Consider the following 24561-nt stretch of genomic DNA (forward strand, 5'->3'; position numbering starts at 1 on the left):
ATTGGTTCACATTTAAAGACCAGATTGTTTTTTCTTTCCCCCTCTTATTTTTTTTTTCTTTTGGGGGGGAGGGGGGGAGAGAACAGCAAGTAGTTGTTTCAAAATGTTGTTAACAATTCTACCACTCAAGTTAAAAGCAGGTACCAAATACATGACTTGCGTGCTAAATGTGTGGCACAAGATATACATTTATGATAAATGTGCAGCTAATAAATAAAATTGTTTTTATAGGAGCTAATGCTCAAAAATGGATGTTGTATCACAAAGGTAGACCATTCCACAAAAGTGAAGAATCTAAAACAACTTTTTACATAAAAAGACTTGCTTTTGGACAGGTACCCCTTTAACCAATCGTTTAAGTAATGTTTCTATATTCTCAACTCCATTTTTGCTCAAACCTCAAAAAAGACACAAAACTGTACATGATTGTTGAGAATTCAGATCCCTCGATGAGAGACTTGACAGCGTTGCAGTGTCCCCGGCCACTTGCTAAGGGTCCCTTTAAAAAGCGAATTCACTCGAGCATACACAGTATACATGTTTGAGTCTTTCTGCAACAATGGTACATGATTCAACATCAGTTTTATGAACAAATATGCCCAATAATAAGGTCAGGAATTGCCTGAGAATGCTTACTAGACAGGTTTTCTTCTGTAGATATATGGTTGGTTTGGTTCTCTATAAGAACACCAGAAAAACAGAAGAGCACGGAAAGAACCAAAACAATTCGTAAGGGACGAGTACATCACTAGTATCATTTAAACCAATTAGAAGTACAGAAAAATGTAAAAGCGTTTAAGACTGTTCCTGAGAAAACAAACAAGTGAAACAACTAAAATGTAAAGACAGAATAAAAACAAAAATAAATTGTCTAAAGTAGGAAATACTACAAACTTTAATTGAAGTGGAATGGGTCCATGTTGGTGTAAGTCTGGTAATATGCAAATTATGTTAATTAACGCCCATGACCACAAGGTGCTGGGAAAGCTATGGCATTAGATGAGTTCTGACAGCTGAAACTCGATGTTCAACAATGGGTTTTTAAATGTGAGTCCAATTTCATATTCAGATGATTAAGGTTGAGAGTAGCGGTGTGTGTCCTTTAGTTGTCTTCATATCAGGCAGCTTCTGCAACAGGCCTGTCCTTTAGCTGTCTTTTAGTTGTGTATATCTCAGACAGCTCCTGTCCTCTAGTTGTCTATCATCTGAGACAGATACTGAAGCAGGCTTGTCCTCTAGCTGTCCTTTAGTTGTCTATCATCTCAGACAGCTCCCGGAGCAGGTCATCCCCAGCCTTGCCACGGTCCTGTTCGTCCTCCAGGTTGTCGGTGAACTCGTTCATCAGATCCTCAAATGTGTCCAGCCCCGAGGAGGTGGCCAGGCTGAGGCGTCGGGAGCGACCCTCGCCCGCCACCTTGGTCACAGGACTGGGGGAGGAGCAGGACAACAGGTCAACATCCTCAGATGAACCATAAACACAGCTAGGAATCATGGAACACCACCTCAATATTATGGCATTGTAGCAAAATGTCAAGCACTACCTTCTAACAAATCAAGTCAAACACACTCTAATCCAGTGTTTCTCAACCCTGGTCCTCGAGACCCACTGTGCTGCATGTTTTGAGAAGGTTACAACTACAGACCTCTCCTCAGGCCCCTAGAGGTCGGTGACCAATGGGGATTGAGATTAACCTCCCGTCTGAGACCCCTAGTTCTGTGAGCCAATGGGGTTCAAATATGACCTCTCTCCTGAAGCCTCGAAACTAGGGTTAGGCCTATGTAACCAGTTCATTAAATTTACACTTCCCCATCGTTAAAGCGCAAACTCTTCTCCATCTAGGGCCCAATTTCCCCTTTAAACCCTGAACCCTCACATATGTGTGGCGGCCTGTGGAAACCCGTCGGATGTCGCAGCCTCTCATTGTTGGCTATAAACCATAAAAGATCGAAAATCGTTTTCTGTCAAAATTGAGATTTTTTGATGTTTTGTATAGTTAACACCCTTAACTTCATTGTAATGTACAAAAAGTATGATTACTTATGAAAAACAGTTGATTTCAACGTTTTTTGGATGTTAGCTAGCAAGATTTTCAAGCCATGTCAAATCGAATTATGAAACGGAGTGGAATCTTTAAATGCAGTTTTCTCCGTTATCACTTTTTGACACAGGTCAACTTTTAAAGGGGTCATTGATTGCAAAACCGAATTTACCTTGTCTCAGTTGAATAACGACAGTTCAGTGGGTAAAATGGACATACAGTGAACCTCCCACCTCAACGTCCACACCTCTTTCCTATGCAAATCTCACAATCAAAAAATTTAGCTGTAAAACGGTAGCTTTTGAAAAAGCCGAACTGACGTCAGTTAGCCAAAGCCAAAAAAGGTTTTGTCAAAAACCTACCATTTTAGAGCTACATTTTTTAATTGTGAGATTTTAGATTATTTATTTTTTGGCTCTGGTCTGTACCTTTGTCACGCACCAAAATTTGCTGCGCGCTACTCTGTGTACTTCCACGGAATTACAAAGAACATTTTTCAAGGATATTGAAAATGGACTGGTCGAAAATGCAGTGTTCCAGGCTGTACAGGGAATGCTGACACTTTTCAGAGTCTTCCCAAGGAACCAAACACTCGACGGGCTGTGATGTTTGTCTATGAGAAGATCGGGGGTTGAGAAACACTGCTCTAATCCATACTAACAAACATACACTAATCCACATTAAGAAACACACACTAATCCATACTATCAAACATTCAAATCCATACCATCAAGCACACACACTAATCCATACAAAGAAACCCATTCTAATACATACTATGATCCATACTCTAATCCATCCTAAATTAAGCGCTCTCCTCTTCCTCCAGCAGGCAGACTTACCTCTGAGGGACACTGCAGGCATCCCTGGCAGGAGCTGTGTTGCCGGGGATGGCAGTGTTGAGCGTGTGGGCAGCCTGGAGCTCCTCCAGGGGGCTGATGCCTGGGCTCGGCCCCAGCGCTGGTGGTGCGGGCATCTGGAGGGAGGAGGGTGTGGACACCTGAAGGGACACCTGGGGGTGCAAGCATGCAGGGTAGGATTCTTTTTTTAATGACTTTTTCAGCTCGCAAGTAAATGTGTTTGGTTAAGTATAGGACCATACCGCTGTTCGTTTGCTGGGCATGTTGTCGTGTGCTCTGGAGGCGCTGTTCAGGGGCTTGACCGCCGCCACAGCAGACTCGGCTGCCTTGCGCTTCTGACCCGGTTTCACCTGGGCTGCTGGCTTCACTACCGACGGCTTCACGTTCAGCTTGGGCCGCACTGGAAAACCACAGTAGAACACAAAACGTAAATATTAGCCTGGAAACCCCCCTTCAATACATTTTAAATGTATTGAAGAAAATGTATATAAACTAGTGCTGTCAAACGATTAAAATATTTAATCGCGATTAATCGCATTAATGTCATAGTTAACTCGCGATTAATCGCACATTTTTATCTATTCTAAATGTCCCTTGATTTATTTTTTCCCCATTATTTTTTCTCATTTTAATGCTCTTATCAACATGGAAAGGTGGATTGGATTGCTTGGTTAGTGCAAATGTTTTTTTTAAATTGAAAACAACATTGCAACATTGCCTGGCTTTGACAAGGGAGCGGAGAATTCGCATCAGCTGTGTGCTTGGCCATCATGTGGTATTTCAGACTGGACGTGCTGCGACGATAGCTCAGTTCACAACGACAAAACACACAGATCAATTTGGTCTTGTCAGTGGAACCATTTGGCAACTTTTTAAAAGTAACCTTTCCATTCAGAATCTTATTGGCATCCATTTCGGCATCCCGCGCTCGCTATCCACTCAAAACGTAACTTTAGCCTACTACCAAAGAATGTCGGCTCTGCTACTACTCTTTAGCCGGCTCGCAAGCCCAAACAAGTGTATGCAGCGTGCCTGTTGTTTTGTTTCCGGTCTAGCTAGATCCGGTGTGGTGTTGTAGTTTTTCTAACGTCAGTAGTTGTTGCAACAGCATGTGAAAAAAACGACAAAGTTTTCTAGGCCAAAAAGAACGTTAATCTCGCGATAAAAAAATTAACGCCGTTAAAATGGGTTTGCGTTAACGCCGTTAATTACGCGTTTAACTGACAGCACTAATATAAACCTATAATACATTAAAAAAAAAACCTTTGGCCCCGGTGGCTGGTCCTGGGGACTCGTGATGGGCGCCATCTTGGTTCAGCAGAGTGCTGTCCAGCGCAGGCGGGGCCACTCCTCTGGCCTCCTGGGAGGGCCCTGGGAAGCCCCTCCTCCCTGGAGCAGGGCTGGAGGGCTCTGCCAGCTTGGGGGGGGGCCCGTGCTGGGGGGAGGTCGCAGTGCTGACGGTGGGAGGAGCCACCTTTGGGCTGAGGAGGACGCGCTGGCCAACAGGCACAGCCTTAGGGACAGTGGGGGCCAGCTCCGGAACGAGGCACGGCGAGGAGGAGGGAGAGGAGCTGGAGGGGCTTGCCAGCACTCTGACCTGAGAGAAGAAGAGGAGGGTTAGAACTGGGGGGAGGAGGTGAGGGAAGAAGAGGTGGAGGAAAGGAAGAAATGAGAGGGGGAGCTGGAGAGGAAGATAGAAGGGGAGGTAGAGAGAGGAGAGGAGGAGAAAGAAAAGAGGGCATCACTATTACCTTCCTCTGGATGGCAGGGGGCTCAGACCGAGCGGTCTCTGCCTCCACCGAGCTGTCTGAAGGGCTGTTGGAGGCTGCCAAGTCCTCCTGCCTACGGAGCTGCTTCTCACGCATGATCTCCTGGAAGGTCTTCACACCGTTCCCAGACGCACCACAGACCTTGACCTGCATGCAAACATACACACAATATGTATTTTAAACCAAAGCTTTAAAACGAACACGACTGATCCCACAACCCACAGTTGTGAGTTGTTTTTGCTTACATTATTGTTATTCACCTTTGTTTTGTATGTTTGTTTATGTCTCTGTCTAAAGACACATTTCTACCCCTATGGGGATGGACAATAACATTTTCTGAATTGAATCCTTTAAATGATAATAATGTAATGTAGGATATAGTATTCATGAGAATGTGGTTGGGCGGTCTTACCTCTGTGGTGATGGTAGGTTCTCCTGGGCTCTCAGCCGGCCCACAGCTCTTCTGAGAGTTACTGCTGCCCTCTGCAGGAGGGGAAACACAGTAGAAGTCACACACCTGCAAGGCTGCTCACAATTAAGTACACCTCTGTTAACCCAGTGGTGAAGGGCAAGGCTTCCACAAAGAGGATGTTATATGTTTTAGCTGTGAAGAAAATATCACACACACACATTATGAGTTACAAATATCTCACCAGGGGAAGTAGGCTTTCTGATGCGTGGTAACTGGGGTTTCCTGGCCGCCTTGCCCCCAGCCTCCCCCTCGTCCTCCCCCTGGCACTTGGCCTGCATCCTGGCTGCTTTCTCCCTGCGGATCTCCTCCAGGGTCTTCACCCTCACCCCCGGAGTGAGGGTGAAGCTGAGCCCGCGGCCGGGCACAGCTTCCTCCGCGGGGCCCTTGGTGGGGGAGCCACTGGGAGCTCCAGAAGAGGACTGTGGTTTGGTCTTCTGGAGACGTTCCTTCTGCAGCTTCTTCTTGGCGTGAAGGACCTCAGAGAAGGTCTTGACCTGGACAATGGAGGCCGCTTTGACCATAATGGACCTCTTGGAAACCTTTGGAGAGGTTTTAGTGGCTGTGGTGGTGATGGGAGGTGCAGTTTTCAGATTTTGGGATTTGGCTGCCTTAGCCAGTCTGATCTCCTCCAGTGTCTTGATGTGGATCTCTGGGGGAGCCTTATCAGACTCGCCACGAGGCTCTGCTGTGAGGCAGTCTGGGGAGGAGCACAGAATCACGTTACAGAACACCTTCAACACATAGGGGAGAACCGGGGCGAAAGTAACGTGGGACGAACGTAACAAAGCGGTTTTCTCAGAGCCCTACATTTGCATTTCACTTCAATATCTGCATATATGGACCCTTTCGCATTTCGTGTCGCGTATCACATCATTGTTTAAAACTTAAACAAACCACACAGAGCTGTCGCAGGGGAGGTGCAAGGCCCTGTGCGAACTTAACATGCGAGGCCCTGCTTATTGACATACACGTGATGCACGCGCAAGACTGTCCATAATTCCGACAGCCAGTGTGCGAATTACGGGGGGGTTTGGGGGGGTCTGACCCCCCCGATTAAGGGTTGGACCCCCCCAAAAGAGGTAAAAACCACAGGTCGGGTGGGGTGGGGTCGATACATTTATATATCGTTCTTACCTGTAATCGTAAATATCACAATATAGTTACCATATTCATTCAATAACAGGTTGGCGATACACATAAATGTTGACTTTATGGCAGGGAATATCACAAACTATTACATTGACTGTCATAATAAAACTCAAGAAACACCGCGCGCGAGTGACCAGGCAGTGTGCAATACAGAAGCTTGTTGAATCACCTCAGTGTAGCGGTGCGTTCTAAGTCGTGAGAAAGTGCAAGAAAGGCAAGTTTGCTATCTAATACCTCAACAATCTGTCACGAATGTATTTGTAATGGCAATTAGCTGTAGAATATTCACAAGAATGTTAATGATAGAAACATGGTTAACCACCAACTTAAAAGACAGCTATCGCTAGCTCTATATCAAGCAAGATAGCTTCATTTGTCTGTCTCATTGCTTGTCAGAATCTGGAGAGATTTCCAACAACCTTATTTTGTGATGGACAGTCAGATATGTTACTCTGCTAATTTTGTAAAGATCAAGATTATTTCAGAAAGAAATGACTACAAACAATAGTGTTTGTAGTTTTAGTAGTGCGTTGTCGTTTACTTGGTTGGGGCGGCGGCAGGGGTGATCTTCGTCCCAGGGGGGACGGAATTTTAGAGCACATCGAGTCAAGAAAAGGAATACAAAAATATTGAAAGTAGTGGTGGGCCGTTATCGGCGTTAACGCGCTGCGACTCTTATCGGCAATAAAAAAAATATCGCCGTTAATCTATTCTCAAAGTTGGATTGGGAGCTGGGTCTATACTACGCAAGCTATGATGACTTTCACCTTGATATTTTAGCGCGGATGTATACCTAGCCGAATTGCACTGTAGGGGGTGAGAACGAGTCTTCGAACCTGTGAGTATGCCTTGTGTATGAAATTATCACATCAAACGTGACGTGCTAACATGGATGCAGCTATGAAGCCGCCTGGTTTGCTTCAGGGAAAATGTATTTTTAAGAAGCTTCCCAATGGAAACCTCAGACTAAGGTTGTTTGCACCTTGTGCTATGTGGAATTAGTTTACTGTAGGAGTTCTTCCAGTCTCAAATACCACCGAAACGCAAAGCATCCCTTAGCTAATGCGGAAGACGCCGGGCCAAGCACTGATGTAGCGCAGGGGAAGAGTCGTCGTCAAACTACGATGTTTGAGTGCAACCGAGGCCGTCAGCACAGCTCATCAGCCAAGCTAACTAATCTAATAAACAGTAAATAAACACATAATCTTATTGAACATAATTTATTTTCATCACCAATTATCATAGTAGAACAGCTTTCTCAAGCAGTTTGTGATGCATTTTGGAAACAGGAGATGAGCTCCTGGTCTAATGCGCCACCTGGCTTGAGAAACCCATTCTCAAAGACTTACTTTTAGTCATTATTTGGGTAGCACACATATTCTGAATGCCTTCGGCGGAATTCAAATGAGCCATTTTAATCTAGATTAATCTAGATTAACGCCAAGATTACAGTGAGATTAATCTAGATTTAAAACATTTTATCTATGCCCACCACTAATTGAAAGTAAAAAAAAACAACTTGCAATTGCAAACTTGGATTACAAACCAGGCAGGCGCGAGGCCCCCAGTGGCGCGAGGCCCTGTGCGGTCGTATAAAAACTTATGCTTTGTATTATGATTGTCATTAGATCTGTAAGCCGCTGTTGTAGTGCGGGCGTGCAATGTGTGTGGCTCTTTGCTATGGTGCGTGTTTTTTTTTTTGTCTCTTTATGCTGGACTGGTTGGCCACCCCTGGACTACAACATCTTCCGACCAGCGGTGGCGGTAATACCTTCGCTACACCTGAAAAGACCGGCCTGAGGAGAGAGTTCCGGTTTAGAGGGGCCTGATTGACATGAAGTTTAGGCTGTGGCATTGAAGACAGCGACGCACCACAAAAGCCTTTGGCGAGCACACCCAATAAATATAGGGCACATACTAAAGCAAGTTGGGGAGGAATGGGACTTGAAGGGGGAAGGACTGCTGTTGTGACAATGCGCGCAATATGGACATTGCAGTCGGTAAAAGTGGCCCAAAAATATGTCCATGTGAGTTTTGATGCATCAGGTTTTTTTTTTTTTTTTTGTAGACTTGGGCCTAGAAAGACATTTCTAAAGAGAGATTTGGAAGTTTTTCGAAACTATCGAAAATAATCGAACTGTGAACTTTGTATTGAATATTGTATCGAATTGTGAGAAAACAAAATCGTCCCATACCTAATGCATACTGAACACACATCTACCTACTGCTAATAACCATACATCTACCTACTGCCAATAACCATACAACAAGGTGTTCACAAGGTGTACCTGATTCTGTTGGAGCACTTGGTTGAACTGACCTCCTCAGTCTATCCCTGACGGGTTTAGGAGCTGAGGAGACAACAATCAACGTTTAGGTTTGACTGACTGACAGGGTTTTTCTTGCATAGAGAATTAGAGGTCCAACTGCAGACCTCTCTCCTCAAGCCCCTCAGACCATAGACTGTAAAAAGAATGGACGGCGCGTTCACTTTTGAGGAGCTGTCATGCCGTCCATTCTTTTTTCAGTCAATGCCTCAGACCGGACCTCTCTCCTCAGGCCCCTCATATCCAGGTGTTACCGCACCCGCTGGTTGGAGGATGTATTGCATTTAAATCAATAACTTCCGTTGAACTTCGGTTTGAGCATAAATAGTGAAAATATGTGTTGTGGCTAGCGTTATATATGGTGAACATCATCACAAAATATTATGTTTTCCGTGATTAAGGTAGCTGGCTAGACCCACATTTATGTAATTAACATAGTTCATGAAAATAAAGGGAAATATTTTTTCGGTTTCATTTAGCATACTTTAAGATGGAGACGTTTTTAGCATATACTTCAACTTCCAGTGTAGCTGCAGGCAGTCATACATGCAGAGTTTGAGTGTGTTTTGAGATTGAGGTTTGCGAGCACGTAGCAGGTCAAATTGAGCGAGCAGATTGAAGGAGTGTGAGTGAAAGAGGCAACTCTGCAGAATTTCCAAACCTTGAATTTTTGGATCTGAGTTTATGTGGTGAATTCAAACACAACATACCAACAAATTATTAACAATCAACAAACAAAAGTAAAATATTTTGATGCTATGAATTTGGTGGTGTTTACATTTCAATATTAAGTATTCATTGCCTTCTAAAATTCAAAACATGTCACTGATTTTCTTCCATAGATGAGTTATAAAGTTGTTAGAAAGACTTGTTGCAAGGTGGCCATCGATTGACCAGACCTGCAGGCTTTGGAATACAAGGAGTTCAAGAGGTTCAAGAGGTTTTATAAAACGAAAAATAGGACGTGAAATGTTCTGCCTCTGGTTGTGAACTGTGTTGGGGAAAACAATGGCCATGTTCAACTACCCTGTGAAAGAGCTACATTTTGCAGGTTATGAAATGTGTAAATGAAAGTTTATATTTAATAAAATATGCTTTAACGTGATAATTGTCATTTTCTTTCATCATAATTGTTAGAACGAATAAATTGCAACTTTTTGCAGTTTGCTCGAGCCAGTTGAACGCATGGTAGCCTACAGATGTACATGTGCACATGATCAGGATGTTACCACCTCCACCTCATTTTGAGCTAGGAAAAACCCTGTTACAAATGAATTTTCTGTTGTCATAATCACTTAGAGTGGGCATGACAATGTTCAATTGATTGATTGAACTAATAAACCTTGAGGTTGCTAGCTGTGTCCAACAGAACTGCTCATCTTCTCTCTCCATCGGCTTAAGGGTTTGAGAGAAAGTGTGTTTCCCTCACCTTTAGAAGGGTTGCCCTCGTCCTCACCCACCACCCCGCCCAGGCGTGCTGCCAGGCAGCGTTTCAGCGGCAGGTCACAGTCATCTGCAGGAACATCTAGACATGTTGGAGATGACTGTTTGTGACTGGGACCATAACATGTTGTAAACACTTGTTTTGAAGAAAGTCGATACTTTTTTTTTTCAACCCTACCTCTTCTGTGGATTCTTTTCCCCAGTCTGTCGGCAACGTTGCGTCTTCCAGTTACTTCTCTGCAGGCGGCGACCTCTGGATGAGGGTTCAAGTCATTTATTGTCAGATGCACAGAACACCACAGGGTCAGATTGGGCACTGAAATTCTTAGGATAAGACAACGCAAAGCAACCTGGCATAACATAACATACAAGTACACAGAACATAGATTACATCCATGATAAGCTAAAATATAGTAAACCTCCTAATACACAATATTTAATACAGTATACTAAACCTCTAAAAACACATAATTACCTATACTAACCTTATAAACCTATACTAACCTAAGACAAGTGAAGTACAATAGTGCAATATTACTTATGCTAACCTAAAGGGAGGGAAACTGGCATGTTACCAAAAAACCCACAATTCATCTTTTCGTCAGGTACCAACATATCAAAACGCAGGCTGTGGGTGCTTACCGCTGGTGGCAGAGAAGAGGGCGGGGCCGCCATACACGGTCATGCTCTCCTCTTTACCGCCTCCGTTGGTCACCTGGCCAGACAGGGAGGCCTCCTCTAGTGGGGTACCTGGAGTAACAGCAGACGTTAGCCTCAACATTAACTGTCAAGTTTGTCTGTCTGGGTGCTATGTTTGTCTTTATGAGTGACAAAGCAGACACCTGCTTTTAGCTGCAGGTGCACTCAGGCCTATGGAGCAGCGTACCGTATCTCTTCATGCTGGCCTTTAGGGCCCTCCTCAGGCGGATCTCCTCCAGGGTCCGGATGCCAAAGTTCATAGAGTCGTCTGTGGACAAAATAAAGCAATAAGAAAACATGTAAACACGCAAATGTTGATGTGGAATTTGACATCACATTGTTGAAATGATGAAGATAGGTTAATGGTTTATCTGATTTAAAATGAAACTCTCATCCATCTTTTTAGTTTCTTATATACTAATGTAATAATTGGACCAATACGCTGTTCCTATTGGTCCAGAAGACGTTCTCAAAAGTTAATAAATCCGTTTATATACCTCCTGAAAGTTCGCAGAGGTAAATAAACGGTTTTACGGACCTAGCAACAAGCGGTTGCCTTGGAGATGTAGCCATTGACCTTAACGACGTGGCATCTGCTCGGCAACAAAGTAGCCTAAATTGCCCCCCAAAAAACTAAAACAACCAAATATGGTTTTTGCACAGGTCCGCAAACGCCCCGCAATCGCTTCCTGTTTTAAAGAAGTATCTGAAGCAGACAAATTGATGTTGTTGATATGTTGCCTTGGAGATGTAGTGACGTCACCAGTGCAAGTGCAGCTGATTGCTCTGACAACATGCCGTCTGCTCCAGATTCAACCTGTTTGATTTGTGATCTTCCCACGTATTGTTGTATTATATAAGAAACCAAATGTTTACTCCTCGACAGGTCAGCAAACGCTTTGTCGCCTCGATTTGTTAAAACGATTTGTTTGTAAACCTCGACCTACGGTCTCGGTTAACAAACATTTTAACAAATCTCGGTTTACAAAGGCGTTTGCAGACCTGTCGAGGAGTAAACATTTGCTGTATATTATATATTACTGGAAACCATATGTTAAGATGTTGACTGATTATTATTAATACTGCAAACTGGTTGAAGATATTAAGCCCAAAGTGTAAAGATCTGGATATTAGGGGCTGTGGACTGCAGGAAAAGACTAGTTGTAGATATGCTTCTACTTTCACAAGCAAGAGGCCCCCAGCTATAAATCAAGTTGCACGTTTAAGACCTTGCGGCCACACACTTGTCTACAGCTGCAGAGTTCAGGGACGGTACCACTAGCCGTAAATTGGGAGAATTGTCGTTGTATTAAAAAAACACCAGTAATCTGAAACCCCAGGACAAGGGACCAATAATGTGAGGGTGCATAATGTATCTGTGACCAACTGTACTGTACCAATAGCAAAATTGACACAAATAATAGGAAGAAAATATATAAGGGACTGTCCGGAGAGAAACAGGCAGTCTGCTCTCGGGAACACACACTTGTTGGATACTCTGTCCAATAAACCTTTGCATCAAACTGAGTTCCAGTTGGTCTGTTTTGGACTTAGGATCTAGCCCACCTCAACACTTAAAATCATTCTCCAATTTTGGGACTTAGAATTATTTTTCACTTGTCGGGACTTAGTATTTTTCTTCACTATACAAGGGAACTTACAACATTATTTACATCAATGTGGTGCTTATGGGACCAGTATTACTCCTGACAGGTCCAGCAACAAGACAGCAGGCTTTATACCCAGGGTTCAAGAGAGGAACGCTCTCCACCCCCACACTAATGCCCACTCAAGACACACACCCTCGGTGGGCATAGCTTGAAGTGGGACACTTTCTCAGAACAGTGAGTAAAGAGTAGAAATCAACATGTTGGATGGTCATGCTGCATTAGTTCTCACCCGAGCTGGAGACCTTGGCCAGCTTCCTGGGAGAAGTCTCGTCCTCGGAGCACTGATCTGCAGGCAGTACACACAGTCAAATACTGAGTCACCCACTCTACTTTCATGGAGATACAATAACAGGTCAACATGATCAACCTGGCATGGTTAGTAGGAAAGCTAAGGGAGAGGGGTTACCATCCTCGTCCTCATCGTCATCTGCTGGGTTGATGACCACAGGCGGGTGGGTGGGGCTGGGAACACTCTCCTGAGTCTCTGCCTTGATGACCCCTCGGAGTTGGGGATTGGCTGCGCTGGGGAGAGGGGCGGGAGGAGGTGGGGGGGCAGGCTCTTCTTGGGGCTGTTCCACTTCATTAGAGGCAGAGCCTGAAAATACCCAAACATTTCCAGTAAAGCACTAGCCACAACTACATTTAACACGGTTTTAGCATTTGAAATGTGTTAGACATTGCATAACTAAAGAAAACAAAAATCTATGTAGGAATAGCACGCTGGTATAATCACTGTTATCATTGGTAATATCCCACGTAACTCCACCCACAGGTGGAGCGCCACATGTTGCGCTCAACATTTTTTCAAATGTTGAGCGCTAGTTAGCTCCCCGTCACGTGACAACAGAGCGCAGTGACAAGGAGTGACTGACGGCTAATTTTAACCAATCTCAAATCTGCATTAAAGTTAAGAACGTGAAGATGAATATTAACTGGTTATGTAAAGTTGGATAACACGGTAGACAGGTCACCGTATCAGCTCACAGTAGGCACAGTATTAGCAAGCGTTTTGTAAAGAAAACAGGTTGCACCATAATGATTATTTGATCCCAATGATCCCAAATATATTTTGAGGTTGCACAGATACCTTTATCTGCAGGGACAAAGTGGCCATCGATGAAGCGGGGTTTCTCATGGTGGAATGCACAGTGTGACTTCTGACAGCCGGCCGGCTGGTTTTCCCAGTAGCAGGCAATCTCTCTGCGATTTTTCTGTGAGAGGAAACCAAGAGAGTGCCGATGGGGCCATTCCCAGGGTCAGCTGCAAGGTACTCATGTCAATCTTCTAAAATCTTCTGGCCTTTTTTCAGCTAACTTATCCAAAAATAAATAAAAGCCCAGGACCCAAAACTGTCCTAGGATATGTAAAGGATAAACATTGATGTGAGTCTTCCCATTAATGGGAATGTCTAGCAAGTCTGTGTTGTGTCTGGCTGGCCAGTTTGTCTGTGTTGGTGTTGGTAGACAAACTTCATGGGTTGTACTTTCCACGTCCTGGGGTCCGTTCTTCCTATGTCGCTTATTACATCCGAGATCAAATGACACATCCAAGATGACATCATCTTGCTAATCATGATCAGTCTAATTGGGTTCTTTGAACACCCTTGTTGTTTCTAATTAGTATAGCTGGATTGAGTTATACGTTGGTCTAAAAGGGGGTATGTATCGATAGTAGAAACCTTGATCAGCCACACTGCTATTGGCTGTTCACATAAGTCTATGGCTGCTCACCATGGCCAAAAAGAGCGCCCCGTTTTTTCCGCAACAGAGCCAAACAGAGCAAGAGCTTGCTCAAAGGTTACTCAGAATTTGAAGATTTAATCAGAACGCCAGGGAACACCTCAAAGTCTGTAAAATCCAAGAAAGAGGGCTGGCAAAAAGTATCAGACCAAATTCAATGTATAGTAGTGACCACGTTAGATGTTTTAGCGCTTATTACAGTAGGCTAGGCCTATGTTTTTGTATTTTCATAATTACTTTGTTTATCATCTTTAATGTCATATAATGTAATGTGGTTTCAACAAATTAATGATGTAAATGACTAACTTTTTCCCTTGGTTGCACTGGTGCGCCTAACTTTTTTATTTAGGTGCACCAGCACAAAATTTAGGTGCACCCAAATTTTTCCTTGCGTCGCCACAATTTCAAGGTCACCTTTTTATCACGCTCCATATACATTCATATATATTATGTAAATGACCTTAAACAAGAATAAGGTGTAGGTAAATATTGGTTTTATTTGACGCACAATTAAACTGTATATAAAAATATTTTAAGTGCTTCACTGAGCTGCCAAACTAAAACATTGCAAGCAAAATAAAACATTTTAAAATAGAAAGTGCTACTGTTTAAAAGTGCTTCCCTGAACTGAGACCTAACATTTCATGGCTCAAAGTCTTATAGCGGGTCCCCCCTTGCTGTCGCATGCCCTTCAGATGGCCAACACCTGTAATTTGTCTTTCTTGCCCTTTGGCCTTGGCTAAACCAGCTTGCCACACTCTCCATAGCATCAACATCCTAGCTCCATGGGTTAGCTCCATGGCCCAGCTCCGTAACTCAGGGGTGGGCAATTAATTTTGACAAGGTGCCACATGAGAAACCTGAAATGTGTTGGAGGGCCGCATCAACGATAACTTGAACTTAATTTTGCTCACTATTCATTTTCCCCCATTGTAAAAAGCAGTAAAGTATATATTTTGATTAGCTGCTACTGGTTATCAGAAGAATAAGGATATTCTGTAAATATTTATAGAAATATTTTACATGTTGGTCAACTAGGAAAAGACTATCGAAGTAACAGTAAAAACTAAAATAATCATTACATCAGTGTTTCATTTTATTTGTAACTAGTTAATCTTCACCAACACTGAAAAGTTGTTTTGCAGTATGTTAAAGATATGCAATTGATCAACTTTATACAAAAAGCAATACTTTTTTGCAGTTCATTTTGTTATGTGAGAGGAATCCAGTGGGCTTGAACAAGTGCATCGAAATCTGGCTGAATGTCTGAGGTGGATATGCGAAGGACAGCTGACAGGTGATGATCCGAGTGTGCAATTTAACTAGCAAACCGTCAGCCCGCGCCCACTGAATCAGTCAAGTTCTTATTATGTCCGCGTTAGTTTTTTTCTTGAGTCCCTTAGTGCCGATTCAAATTGTAATCCTTCAACACAGCGACCTGTTCCCCAAAACTAAGAACACAGCTTTGACTTTGACCTCAGTAACCAGATACTTAGAAGTCCATGTCTTGTTAAAAACTCTACATTCTGTATCAACCTTTCGTTTTTCATTTTCGAGGGCTAACCACCTAACTCTCCTGTCGGTGAGGTTGCGCAAGCACACATATGTAAATTGCCTGATCACTAGTGTTTCAGGACTACATATTTACAACCGCTCGACACATTTATTTATTTTTTATTTTAGATTTACCTCACGCGGGCCGGATTGGAACAGCCTGTGGGCCGGTTGTGGCCCTGCGGGCCGTACAATGCCCAGGTCTGCCATAACTGATTCTCTGGTGCTCAGGTCGTAATTTCAATCACACAGCACGGAGCAGTGTAGGCCTACAGGAATATCTGGACCACAGCCAATCAGAGGCAAAGACCCGCCCCATCTCTGTCTCTGATTAGTTTAGACCACGATATGATCCAACCATGAGTGCGAGTTCCGTCAAAGAAGAAACAAACGCTTCGTTCCTGGAGAGGCAGCGGATGCGAGGAGGTTAGGTGCACCAGTGCGACCTAGTAAAAAAATTTGTCGCACCCGTACAAATTTTGGGCGCATATGCGACCAAATTGGTCGCACTCTAGAGCCCTACCCTCACGAAAAAAAAGGGCTGTGCTTAAGGATCTATCACGCAATGCGCAATTAATTTGGTTTCATGTTAAATCCTGCTAATTATTCTTGCACCTTCCGCAACAGGTTGTTGTCGTAAAAACGGACATGGCTGTGATAGACTTCCTGTATCACTCTGCTTATAAAGCCGCAATCAAATCTTGTTTACATAAAATAAGCCTGCTCCCGAGCAGGTTTAAGCTAAAGGACTTGTTGCTATGACAGCAAGTACAGAATGAGCTTCAAAGAACCGAACAATCCAAGATAATGACAAATAGTCAACAATCAAATCCAGCTAACTAAGTTAGCGACGTACCAAGAACAGGCCCTGGTGTTAATGTGGCCAGAGTCTTTCTCCCAAAAAGTCCAGAGTTGGGACTGTAGGCCCCTGACCCAGGGTTCAAGAGAGGAACGCTCTCTACCCCTCACTAATGGCCCCTCAAGACACACACAGCAAAGCTTGAAGAGAGAGACAGCTGCAGATAGACACACACACACATCCTGACCTTGATCTCCATGTGGCGGAACTTGCAGACCATACGAAAGCAGCGTCCCTCCTGCCAGAGGCTGCAGACCGTCTCACTGCCCATGGCTGCCTTGCAGTGTCTGAACGGACAGCTGTCTCCCTGGGCGACCAACAGACAAGCACATGAAATACACAATGCTCCCATTACTCACCACTCCTAAACTCTTCATAAAGAGTTCTTCATAAAGAGAATCTGAGATTAAGAAATATATGTCCAACTATGTGAAGGTTTGCTACTGGTTCTGGAGCTGTGACGCTGTGTCCTTAGGACTCTTACCTTGGTGCAGGTGGAGTAGTAGAAGAAGTAGCAGTCGTCTCCATTGTTCGTCATGATCAAACCTTTAGGACTGGTAAACTTTTGGTGGGTTTTCAGGGGCGGATGATGGCGTCACTCACAGCTGGTGTTTTTTTCAGGGGGTGGATGATGGCTTCACGGCTGGTGTTTTTTTCAGGGGGTGGATGATGGCGTCACGGCTGGTGTTTTTCTTAGGGTGTGGATGATGGCGTCACGGCTGGTGTTTTCAGGGGGTGGATGATGGTGTCACAGCCCTGTTTAGTGGGATGGCGGCACGGTAGGTCTATTCAGGGTCCTCAGGAAACTCGCTAGAAACACAGCAGGAGGAAGGTCTTCCATTGGTCACCTGGTTAGTACACAGTGTCTTGGTCACCTTGTTAGTAAGCAGCGTCTTGGTTACTTGGTTAGTAAGCAGCATCTTGGTCACCTGGTTAGTACACAGTATTTCCTCCCTCTCTGAAACCATGGGGTCTGATCCAGGGACAGACATGTCATTAGAGCCCTGGCCTTTTGACAGTTCTTAACAGCACTTCTTCTATAAGAAGTCAATGCGTAAGTGGAAGGTGATGATTGAAGCCATTACAACCTCAACTGATCACGCCTGAGAGACTAGTGACACCTAACAGGGTTTGGATGCTCAATGTGAGCAGTACATTCAGTGTTTCCCCTAGGTTTACAGCTTTGGGGGGGGGGGGGGGGGGGCGACCATGTAGAGACAGAAATGACATGCCGTCGTGTAAATAAGATATAAGATTTTGTGATCGGGCGCTATATATATATATATATATATATAAAAAAACGTTTATTTTTATTTTTTTATTAACCTGACCTTCCAGGGGGGGGCGTTGGGGGAGGCGGGGCGCCCCCCTAACATAATGGTAGGGGAAACACTGACATTTACCTGGTGTGGTTGAGATGATCTCTCCTCCTCTCTGAGCACTTCTGACTGGGCGTCTCCGTGGCAATAGAGGTCCTGAAGGAACACTTGGTCCATGAGATAAGAGTGTAAAGGTGTGCCAGAGATAGTCGTCCTAGGACCTCCAGAGAACACCTGGCCTGGACACCAGACTGATAAAGCTTAACAGAGTGTCCATGGGTTGGTTGTTTTTTTGTTTGTTTTTAATAGAAAGGAATAACTGGATAGAGAAACTGAGGTGGTTAAAAAGCGAGATGAAAAGGAAAAAAGCTGCATCTCCTTTCTGGGTTTTCATCCAAGAAAATTACTTGGGAGGGATGGACTGGCAAGAATTGGCAAGTAAAATGGGAGGGGGCAATTAGGGAAAATAATTGTGGATCAAAAAAAAATCTTCAAGGTCTTCCAATACTTGGTGGGTTAAGGTGGAGGGCAGACAAGGTGGGGAGAGGGAAAACGCTGCTTTTTTTGGGGGGGGGGGGAATCTTCTGGGGATCTACATTCTTTCCTATCCACTTCCAGAGGTCCACCGAAAAGAGGAGCTGCTGCTAAACCTTGAAAAGACAAGAAGACTCCCCAGGCAGCTGAAAAGAATGGTCATTAAAGGGCAGACACTGGCACACAAACATACACAGCAGCTGTCATCAATATGATTTCACATCAATGTGTTGCATAGGAGTCATGTTGCAGCTTCACATTTAGGAGGACTTTCACCATTGCAAAGCTTTGAGGTCAAAGGATAGCATCTGATCCAAACAGTTACTCACTCTCAAATTTCAAACACATGTTGTGTTTCAAGATACACCTTGTATCTTGAAACGGATGCTGAGTAACTATCTTTAAGTGATAAGCTAGACATTAGGGCTTAACCATAAACTACTACCACTGAGCCAAGTCAAGTGTTCCAGTCTTGTTACCTATACCATCAGTGGCCAGTTTATTAGGTTAAGAGACAAGTATTCATGGACTACTACATACTGGAAATTCCATGTAAACCGTTCCATCTCTCCACAAAGATGCTCTACTAGGTTGACGTCCCAAAATGCCCTTCTGCACACCATTGTCATACTGTGCTGTTATTTGTTCCCAATCCTTGCACTTCTCCGACTTTTATCATCAGAGATGTTTGCGACCCCATGACTGTTACTATGTTTTGAGTTTTGCACACCTTTCTTGGTACAACAGACACTGTCGTACATGAAAAAATGGGATTGCCGTTTCACGGACAGTGTAACCGGCACGTATAGCACCAGCCGTAATCTCAGAGTCGTTTAAATAACTCGTTCTGCCCATTCTATTCATCAGACGAACAGTAACCGAATGCATTTTGCGTATCTGCATGGCACAACAGGGTTTTTCTAAAACGGGGTGGAACCTAATAAACTGTCCACGGAGTGAAATTATGGCAAATAGCTAGACAACACACATCTGCTTAGCAAGATCAAAATGCATTTGCACGACACAAATCAAGACAAATTTACCAGAATTACTCGGCGCATGAAATTTTCATCTTCAGCGGTACGTTAGTTACTGAAAGCACAAAATCCCATTTAGAATATAGTTTTTATGACGTAACGCTAAAGTACACACATTAGTATCTGACAATGTAGATAGCACTAGCTAACAACTGATCGTTTGTAAGACGTAATTCACGTACTCATCACATTCTCTGGAGGTATGTAGCTATCCAGCAACTGGCTAGAAAAGGTAATCGTTTTAACAGTTGCTCGATAAAATAGTCAAGATAGTTGGCTACCTGTTTTAGTGAGCTATCCAGCTAGCGGGCTACTAGTAACGTCACTAAGGCCCTTAGAGCAAGTCTGACCTGTGGCCTGGTGTCTATATTATCCTTAAGTCAATGTTCTGTAGCCAGTCCGTAAACTAATCAGTAACCGTATATTCGAATTGTTTATTGACACCAACAAATACCGAAATATCTTACCAGTTTTACATTTAGAGTTAAAACATTGGTTCTTGAAAGAACAACACGACCGCCGCGTTCTCTTGCCCACTCGAACTGAGAACAAAATGGCGTCGGCTTAGGTAAGAGGAAACGCATCACCACAGTATTCATTTTCTTTACCGATGAGAACATTTGCCACGACGATCCTCCTACGTAAAGGCACGCCACGTTAATCTAGTTATTTGCTATTGGGTAGTTTGGTATTGTACTATGCTCGCACAAAACATAGCCTAAATTAAATAAAGTTGGTAATACGTTTTTTAAATGGTCAAACTCCATAGCCTGGCTCTGCCCTCCTACGTACTTCCGCTATATTTTGATTTTGCTCCTGTACTAGGTCTGGCCATTCGGTACGTAAGTCAGATTTTTCAGGTTGATTTTCAACCGGCCAATCAGCGAACAGAGGGAGTGGCTGAGAACGATTACGTTGATGTCGTGCGCTAGTTTGTGTTGTAGTTCCGTAATGGCGGCGGAGAAAGATTCGAGCGAAGCCGTTCAGTCCGTTGTGGCAACGCTGCTGAATATCCAACAGCTAAAGCCGGAGCAAGAACAAGTTTTGCTGAGTTTTGTTGGTGGCCATGATGTTGTGGCCCTCCTCCCCACGGGGTTCGGGAAAAGTTTGATTTTCCAGCTACGGCAGCTAGCTCTGTTATAGTAGTGGTGAAGGAATTGGCTAAGGCGAACGCTAATGGCAGATCAGAGTGGCTCTGGGCAGATCCAATAGTTTTAAACTTGGCAAGGAAGTCAACGCTTGTCAATGGAGCGAGGCCAGACTCTCTGTACAAATGAAATGTACGAGAGTTTGGTTAGGACCAGGCTACAAACTCCGCCCCGTAGAGGTGAAAATGAGCTGAACTACGTCCCCAAGAGATGTCTCTAGAACTTGAGTCCATGTGATTTGAAGTGATTTAGAAAGGTAAATCCAGAACGGCAAATCTATATCGTTCCACATCATGACAGCCGCCGTCAGCATTGCCATTTGCCAGTATTGCCTATACATTTACATTTAGTCATTTAGCAGACGCTCTTATCCAGAGCGACTTACAGTAAGTACAGGGACATTCCCCCGAGGCAAGTAGGGTGAAGTGCCTTGCCGGGAATCTAACTGGCAACCTTTGGATTACTAGCCCGATTCCCTCACCGCTCAGCCACCTGACTCCCTATAGGCTACTTCTTTTTCGTAGATCTTATGGCGTTTATTTCATTAGTAGACTAGTAAACTGTAATGAAAACCACATTTTATGTGGTGAACCGGCACAGAAGTCCCGGTGTCGGTAAGCAAGTCAGGACCGAGCCATCCGTTGAACATTCAGGGCTTAACCCGAACCTAGTCAAGGTTTTGATGTGAGGTGAAATCGGAACTTCACATTAATGCATTGATTTTTTGCATTAATTTCAGTACAAAATAGTTTTTTGAGCTTTATGTAATATAAACATTACATTACGCTTTATGTAATATAAACATTACGTATTTTTGGGAAATTCTTTTCGCATCAGCTTAATCTTGCTAGTCTCCATGGCAACAACTTTGCTAGTCTCCATGGCAACAACCTTGGTACACAAACTTTTTAATGCACGGTCTGATCATGCGCTTATTTAGATTAAAACCTAGTGTAGCCTATTAGCTTACTTATCAGTCCCACAGTAACTTAACAAACTTAACACATCGTTTTATTCGGTGTTTGAAAAAACAAAGAGAAAGCATGCGATCTGCTGGCCCAATTTATGAGCGGGCAGTGGCCCACCGGGAATTCTCCCGATTCTCCTGATGGCCACTCCGGGCAGTGTTCAAACAAAACAAAACTGTGCATCTTTTAAAAAGTAAAAGTATAAAAAGCAAAATGAAAATTCAAAGTACAATAATTGTGTCAAAGATGCAGTGGACTACAAGTATAAAACAGCAGACAATACTCAAGTATTATAGGCCTAATTAAAAACGTATAATTAGCCTACAGTAACCCATGATCATCCATCTTTTTTAGGAAACCTTAGGCGGCGGTTGTTGTGGTTTGCAGCAAAACGTTTCACAAACGATATGAGAGTAAGTGGATTTTATAGGACTGCTTAGCTAATCATATAAAAATGATCGATCTCCCAACTGGCACTGTATTGTGTGTTGTAACGTGACGTCTGCGAAACAGCGACCATCAGTAAACGTTATGGATACAAACAAGATTTTATATTAAGCTGTTCTTGTCTTTACTAAAATCAAAACTAATCAAAGGGCAGAGTGCTCTTAATCACGAGGGAGCTATTTGACTTTTGGCTAACGTAATAGACTCGCTGTTTTTGACGAGTGCTTATTCGTCTTTAGCATACATTACATTCATAACAAATGTAACTTTAAGTTAAACATGTGCGTTTAAACTTCACCTTCAGAGGCTCGGGGGACAGCTCAGTCGCTCCAGTCTTTGCTGGGATGCAATGCCACCGCACCGCAGCAGACTCGCTGTGTGCGAGCCAGACTGTGTGAACGCCGCTCTGCACGTTTGATGCAGGGACGTAGGGGGCTAAGAATACATTTAAAATAAAAAATGTAATTGTTTACAAGTACAGTTTTTGGATCACCAAAGTTATGGGGGCAGCTGGGGGCTCTAGAGTGGGGGGCTGCCCCCCCTTGCCCCCCCATCACTTTGTGATGTATGAAGATTTACTTGACGTGAGAACGTGCGGGCAGTCACGGAAACTTTTGAGCATACGTGAGAATGTGCGGACCGTCCGCAAAGTCTTGTCTGGCTCTGTAACATGGCGAATTCTAACTGAAAAGTGCTGAAACTCACCAAACATTACAAAATAAAGTTTACACTACTACGTTTATGACGTTGACTATTCAAAAAACATAAAAATAAAAGTTTGATCATTAATGTGGATGATCACATCAAAATGCCAAAACCCAAAACGGGAAATGCTATAGCCTTCTGTTTAATCCGCCACCATTTAATAACTTCTGTTAAACTTGAGGGTGTCAAACGAATGACAAAATCACTCAGGAAATGCATGCCACGCTAACCCTATAGCTGCCATGCTGTTACGATGCGCCACCACTCGTTTCTTCATTTAAAGTTTTACATCGGACCATTTCTTCTTAATTTCTGCCATGGTCCGGTTCTCTGAACCCACAGCATTTATGGCCCTCTAATAATAATAATTGGGTGTGCTTTGCCTTCGGCAAGGGCACAACCTTTATTCTCTCACATATATATTATTATTGGGTGTGCTTTGCCTTCGGCAAGGGCACAACCTTTGTTCTCTCACATATATATTTATTATTTATTTTGAGAATGCTGTTAAGCATTCTCACTATTGTTTTTCAACTTCTTAGTTCTTCCGCCGTTTTTTGGCCTTTAACTCGTTCTGCATACTTTAACCGATTCCTACAACTTTTGTATCAAAACGTTCAGCTCCTTCAGGAGATGATGGCTATGACTTTTGGTATTTCTCACTTTTATACTTTTTAAGACATTAAGGTTTTTGTGCAAATTATTCTCCCATTAAAAGTAATGGTAAATCCTTTCAAATCATTAAAAAGCTTCCTCCTCTTTCAAACGTAACTACTTCAGCTTACTTTCAGCTAGAGACACCATTCAACCTTTAAAATGTTCACAAGACATTCAGCTATTCCCAAATGATTCAGCTTTTTCAAATGTTCAGCCGATTTTGAATTATGACAGTTTGAAATACATTAAAATGTTTGCTCCTTCTTGAGTTTTATGAATGAGCAGCAAGCAGAGTCACTCTGCTTGCTGCTCTTTTTCTGATATTCAATTAATTTGTCAAACAAATTCCTCTAAAGTTCATATAGTTTAACTTACAGAAACAAGTTATACCTTAAAATGTAGGAAAAATTGTCCTCTTTCAGCCAATGTAACTACTAAAGAGCTCACATTTACAGATTTTCAGCTATGAGCCTTGAAGCGAGAGCAGCCTTTCAAATTCTCTCACTAACTTCAATGGAGAGGTGAGTAAAATCAGTCAGAGAAAGCAAGAAGGAACAATATTTTGAAACTGCCGATAGAGTCGTATTTCTGACCGCACAGACATATAAAGGACATCTCTGGTTTCGGCAGAGTCTTGGGTCTCGGAAAATATCCTTATATTTTGGATTGGACGTATAGTTTTGCGTCTAGGTCAACTTGTTTGAGGTGTGGATGCTAGGTAAATGTTCGTTTTTCTCTCTGCCTAGCTCGTTAGCTATCACAGCTGCGCCATCACCGTGGCAACCAAACAAACAAGCACCAGGAAAGCAAAAGGAACACGTTTTTGAAACTGCAGGTAGAGTCGTATTTCTGACTGCACAGACATATAAAGAATATCTCTGGTTTCGGCAGAGTCTTGGGTCTCGGAAAATATCCTTATATTTTGGATTGGACGTACAGTTTTGCGTCTAGGTTATCTTGTTTGAGGTGTGGATTCTAGCTACATTTCTCTTATTCTCTGCCCTCAGCGCGTTAGCAATCATAGCTGCACCATCACCGTAACGACAGACACGCATCACTCAGTCTCTCACACAGGTGATTGGTACGTTTACTTGACCATGAGAAACACGATTACTAGCAATTGTCGGTTTCTGCCAATAATACGATTACTCCGTTTACATGTGTAA

The 24561-nt window shown here is 43.4% G+C and overlaps 2 protein-coding genes across 6 annotated transcripts in view; one reads left to right on the plus strand and one right to left on the minus strand.

Annotated features, from left to right (window-relative positions):
* The window catches only part of LOC134017173 (protein phosphatase 1 regulatory subunit 15B), a 598478-nt gene that overhangs the window by 105048 nt on the left and 468869 nt on the right, over positions 1-24561 (plus strand). The window lies entirely within an intron of this gene.
* Positions 25-20062, minus strand: zc3h11a (zinc finger CCCH-type containing 11A). 5 transcript variants are annotated; one of them, XM_062456033.1, is made up of 20 exons: positions 19938-20062; positions 19477-19525; positions 17984-18055; positions 17065-17390; positions 16768-16887; positions 13516-13639; positions 12835-13023; positions 12658-12714; positions 10946-11026; positions 10702-10809; positions 10238-10312; positions 10046-10141; positions 8578-8640; positions 5322-5837; positions 5081-5151; positions 4651-4815; positions 4163-4496; positions 3142-3299; positions 2882-3051; positions 25-1427 (listed from the first exon to the last, which is right to left on the minus strand). In XM_062456033.1, the coding sequence occupies exons 4-20, from the start codon at positions 17116-17118 to the stop codon at positions 1247-1249; spliced, it is 2562 nt and encodes an 853-aa protein (XP_062312017.1). In that variant the 5' UTR covers positions 17119-17390; positions 17984-18055; positions 19477-19525; positions 19938-20062; the 3' UTR covers positions 25-1246. The 5 variants fall into 5 exon arrangements, with proteins under 5 accessions (XP_062312017.1, XP_062311963.1, XP_062312064.1 ...); XM_062455979.1 differs by having other exon boundaries at positions 17984-18579; XM_062456080.1 differs by having other exon boundaries at positions 10046-10129; positions 17984-19525.

This window comes from Osmerus eperlanus, chromosome 1, assembly GCF_963692335.1.
Source record: "Osmerus eperlanus chromosome 1, fOsmEpe2.1, whole genome shotgun sequence".
Taxonomy (NCBI): Eukaryota; Metazoa; Chordata; class Actinopteri; order Osmeriformes; family Osmeridae; genus Osmerus; species Osmerus eperlanus.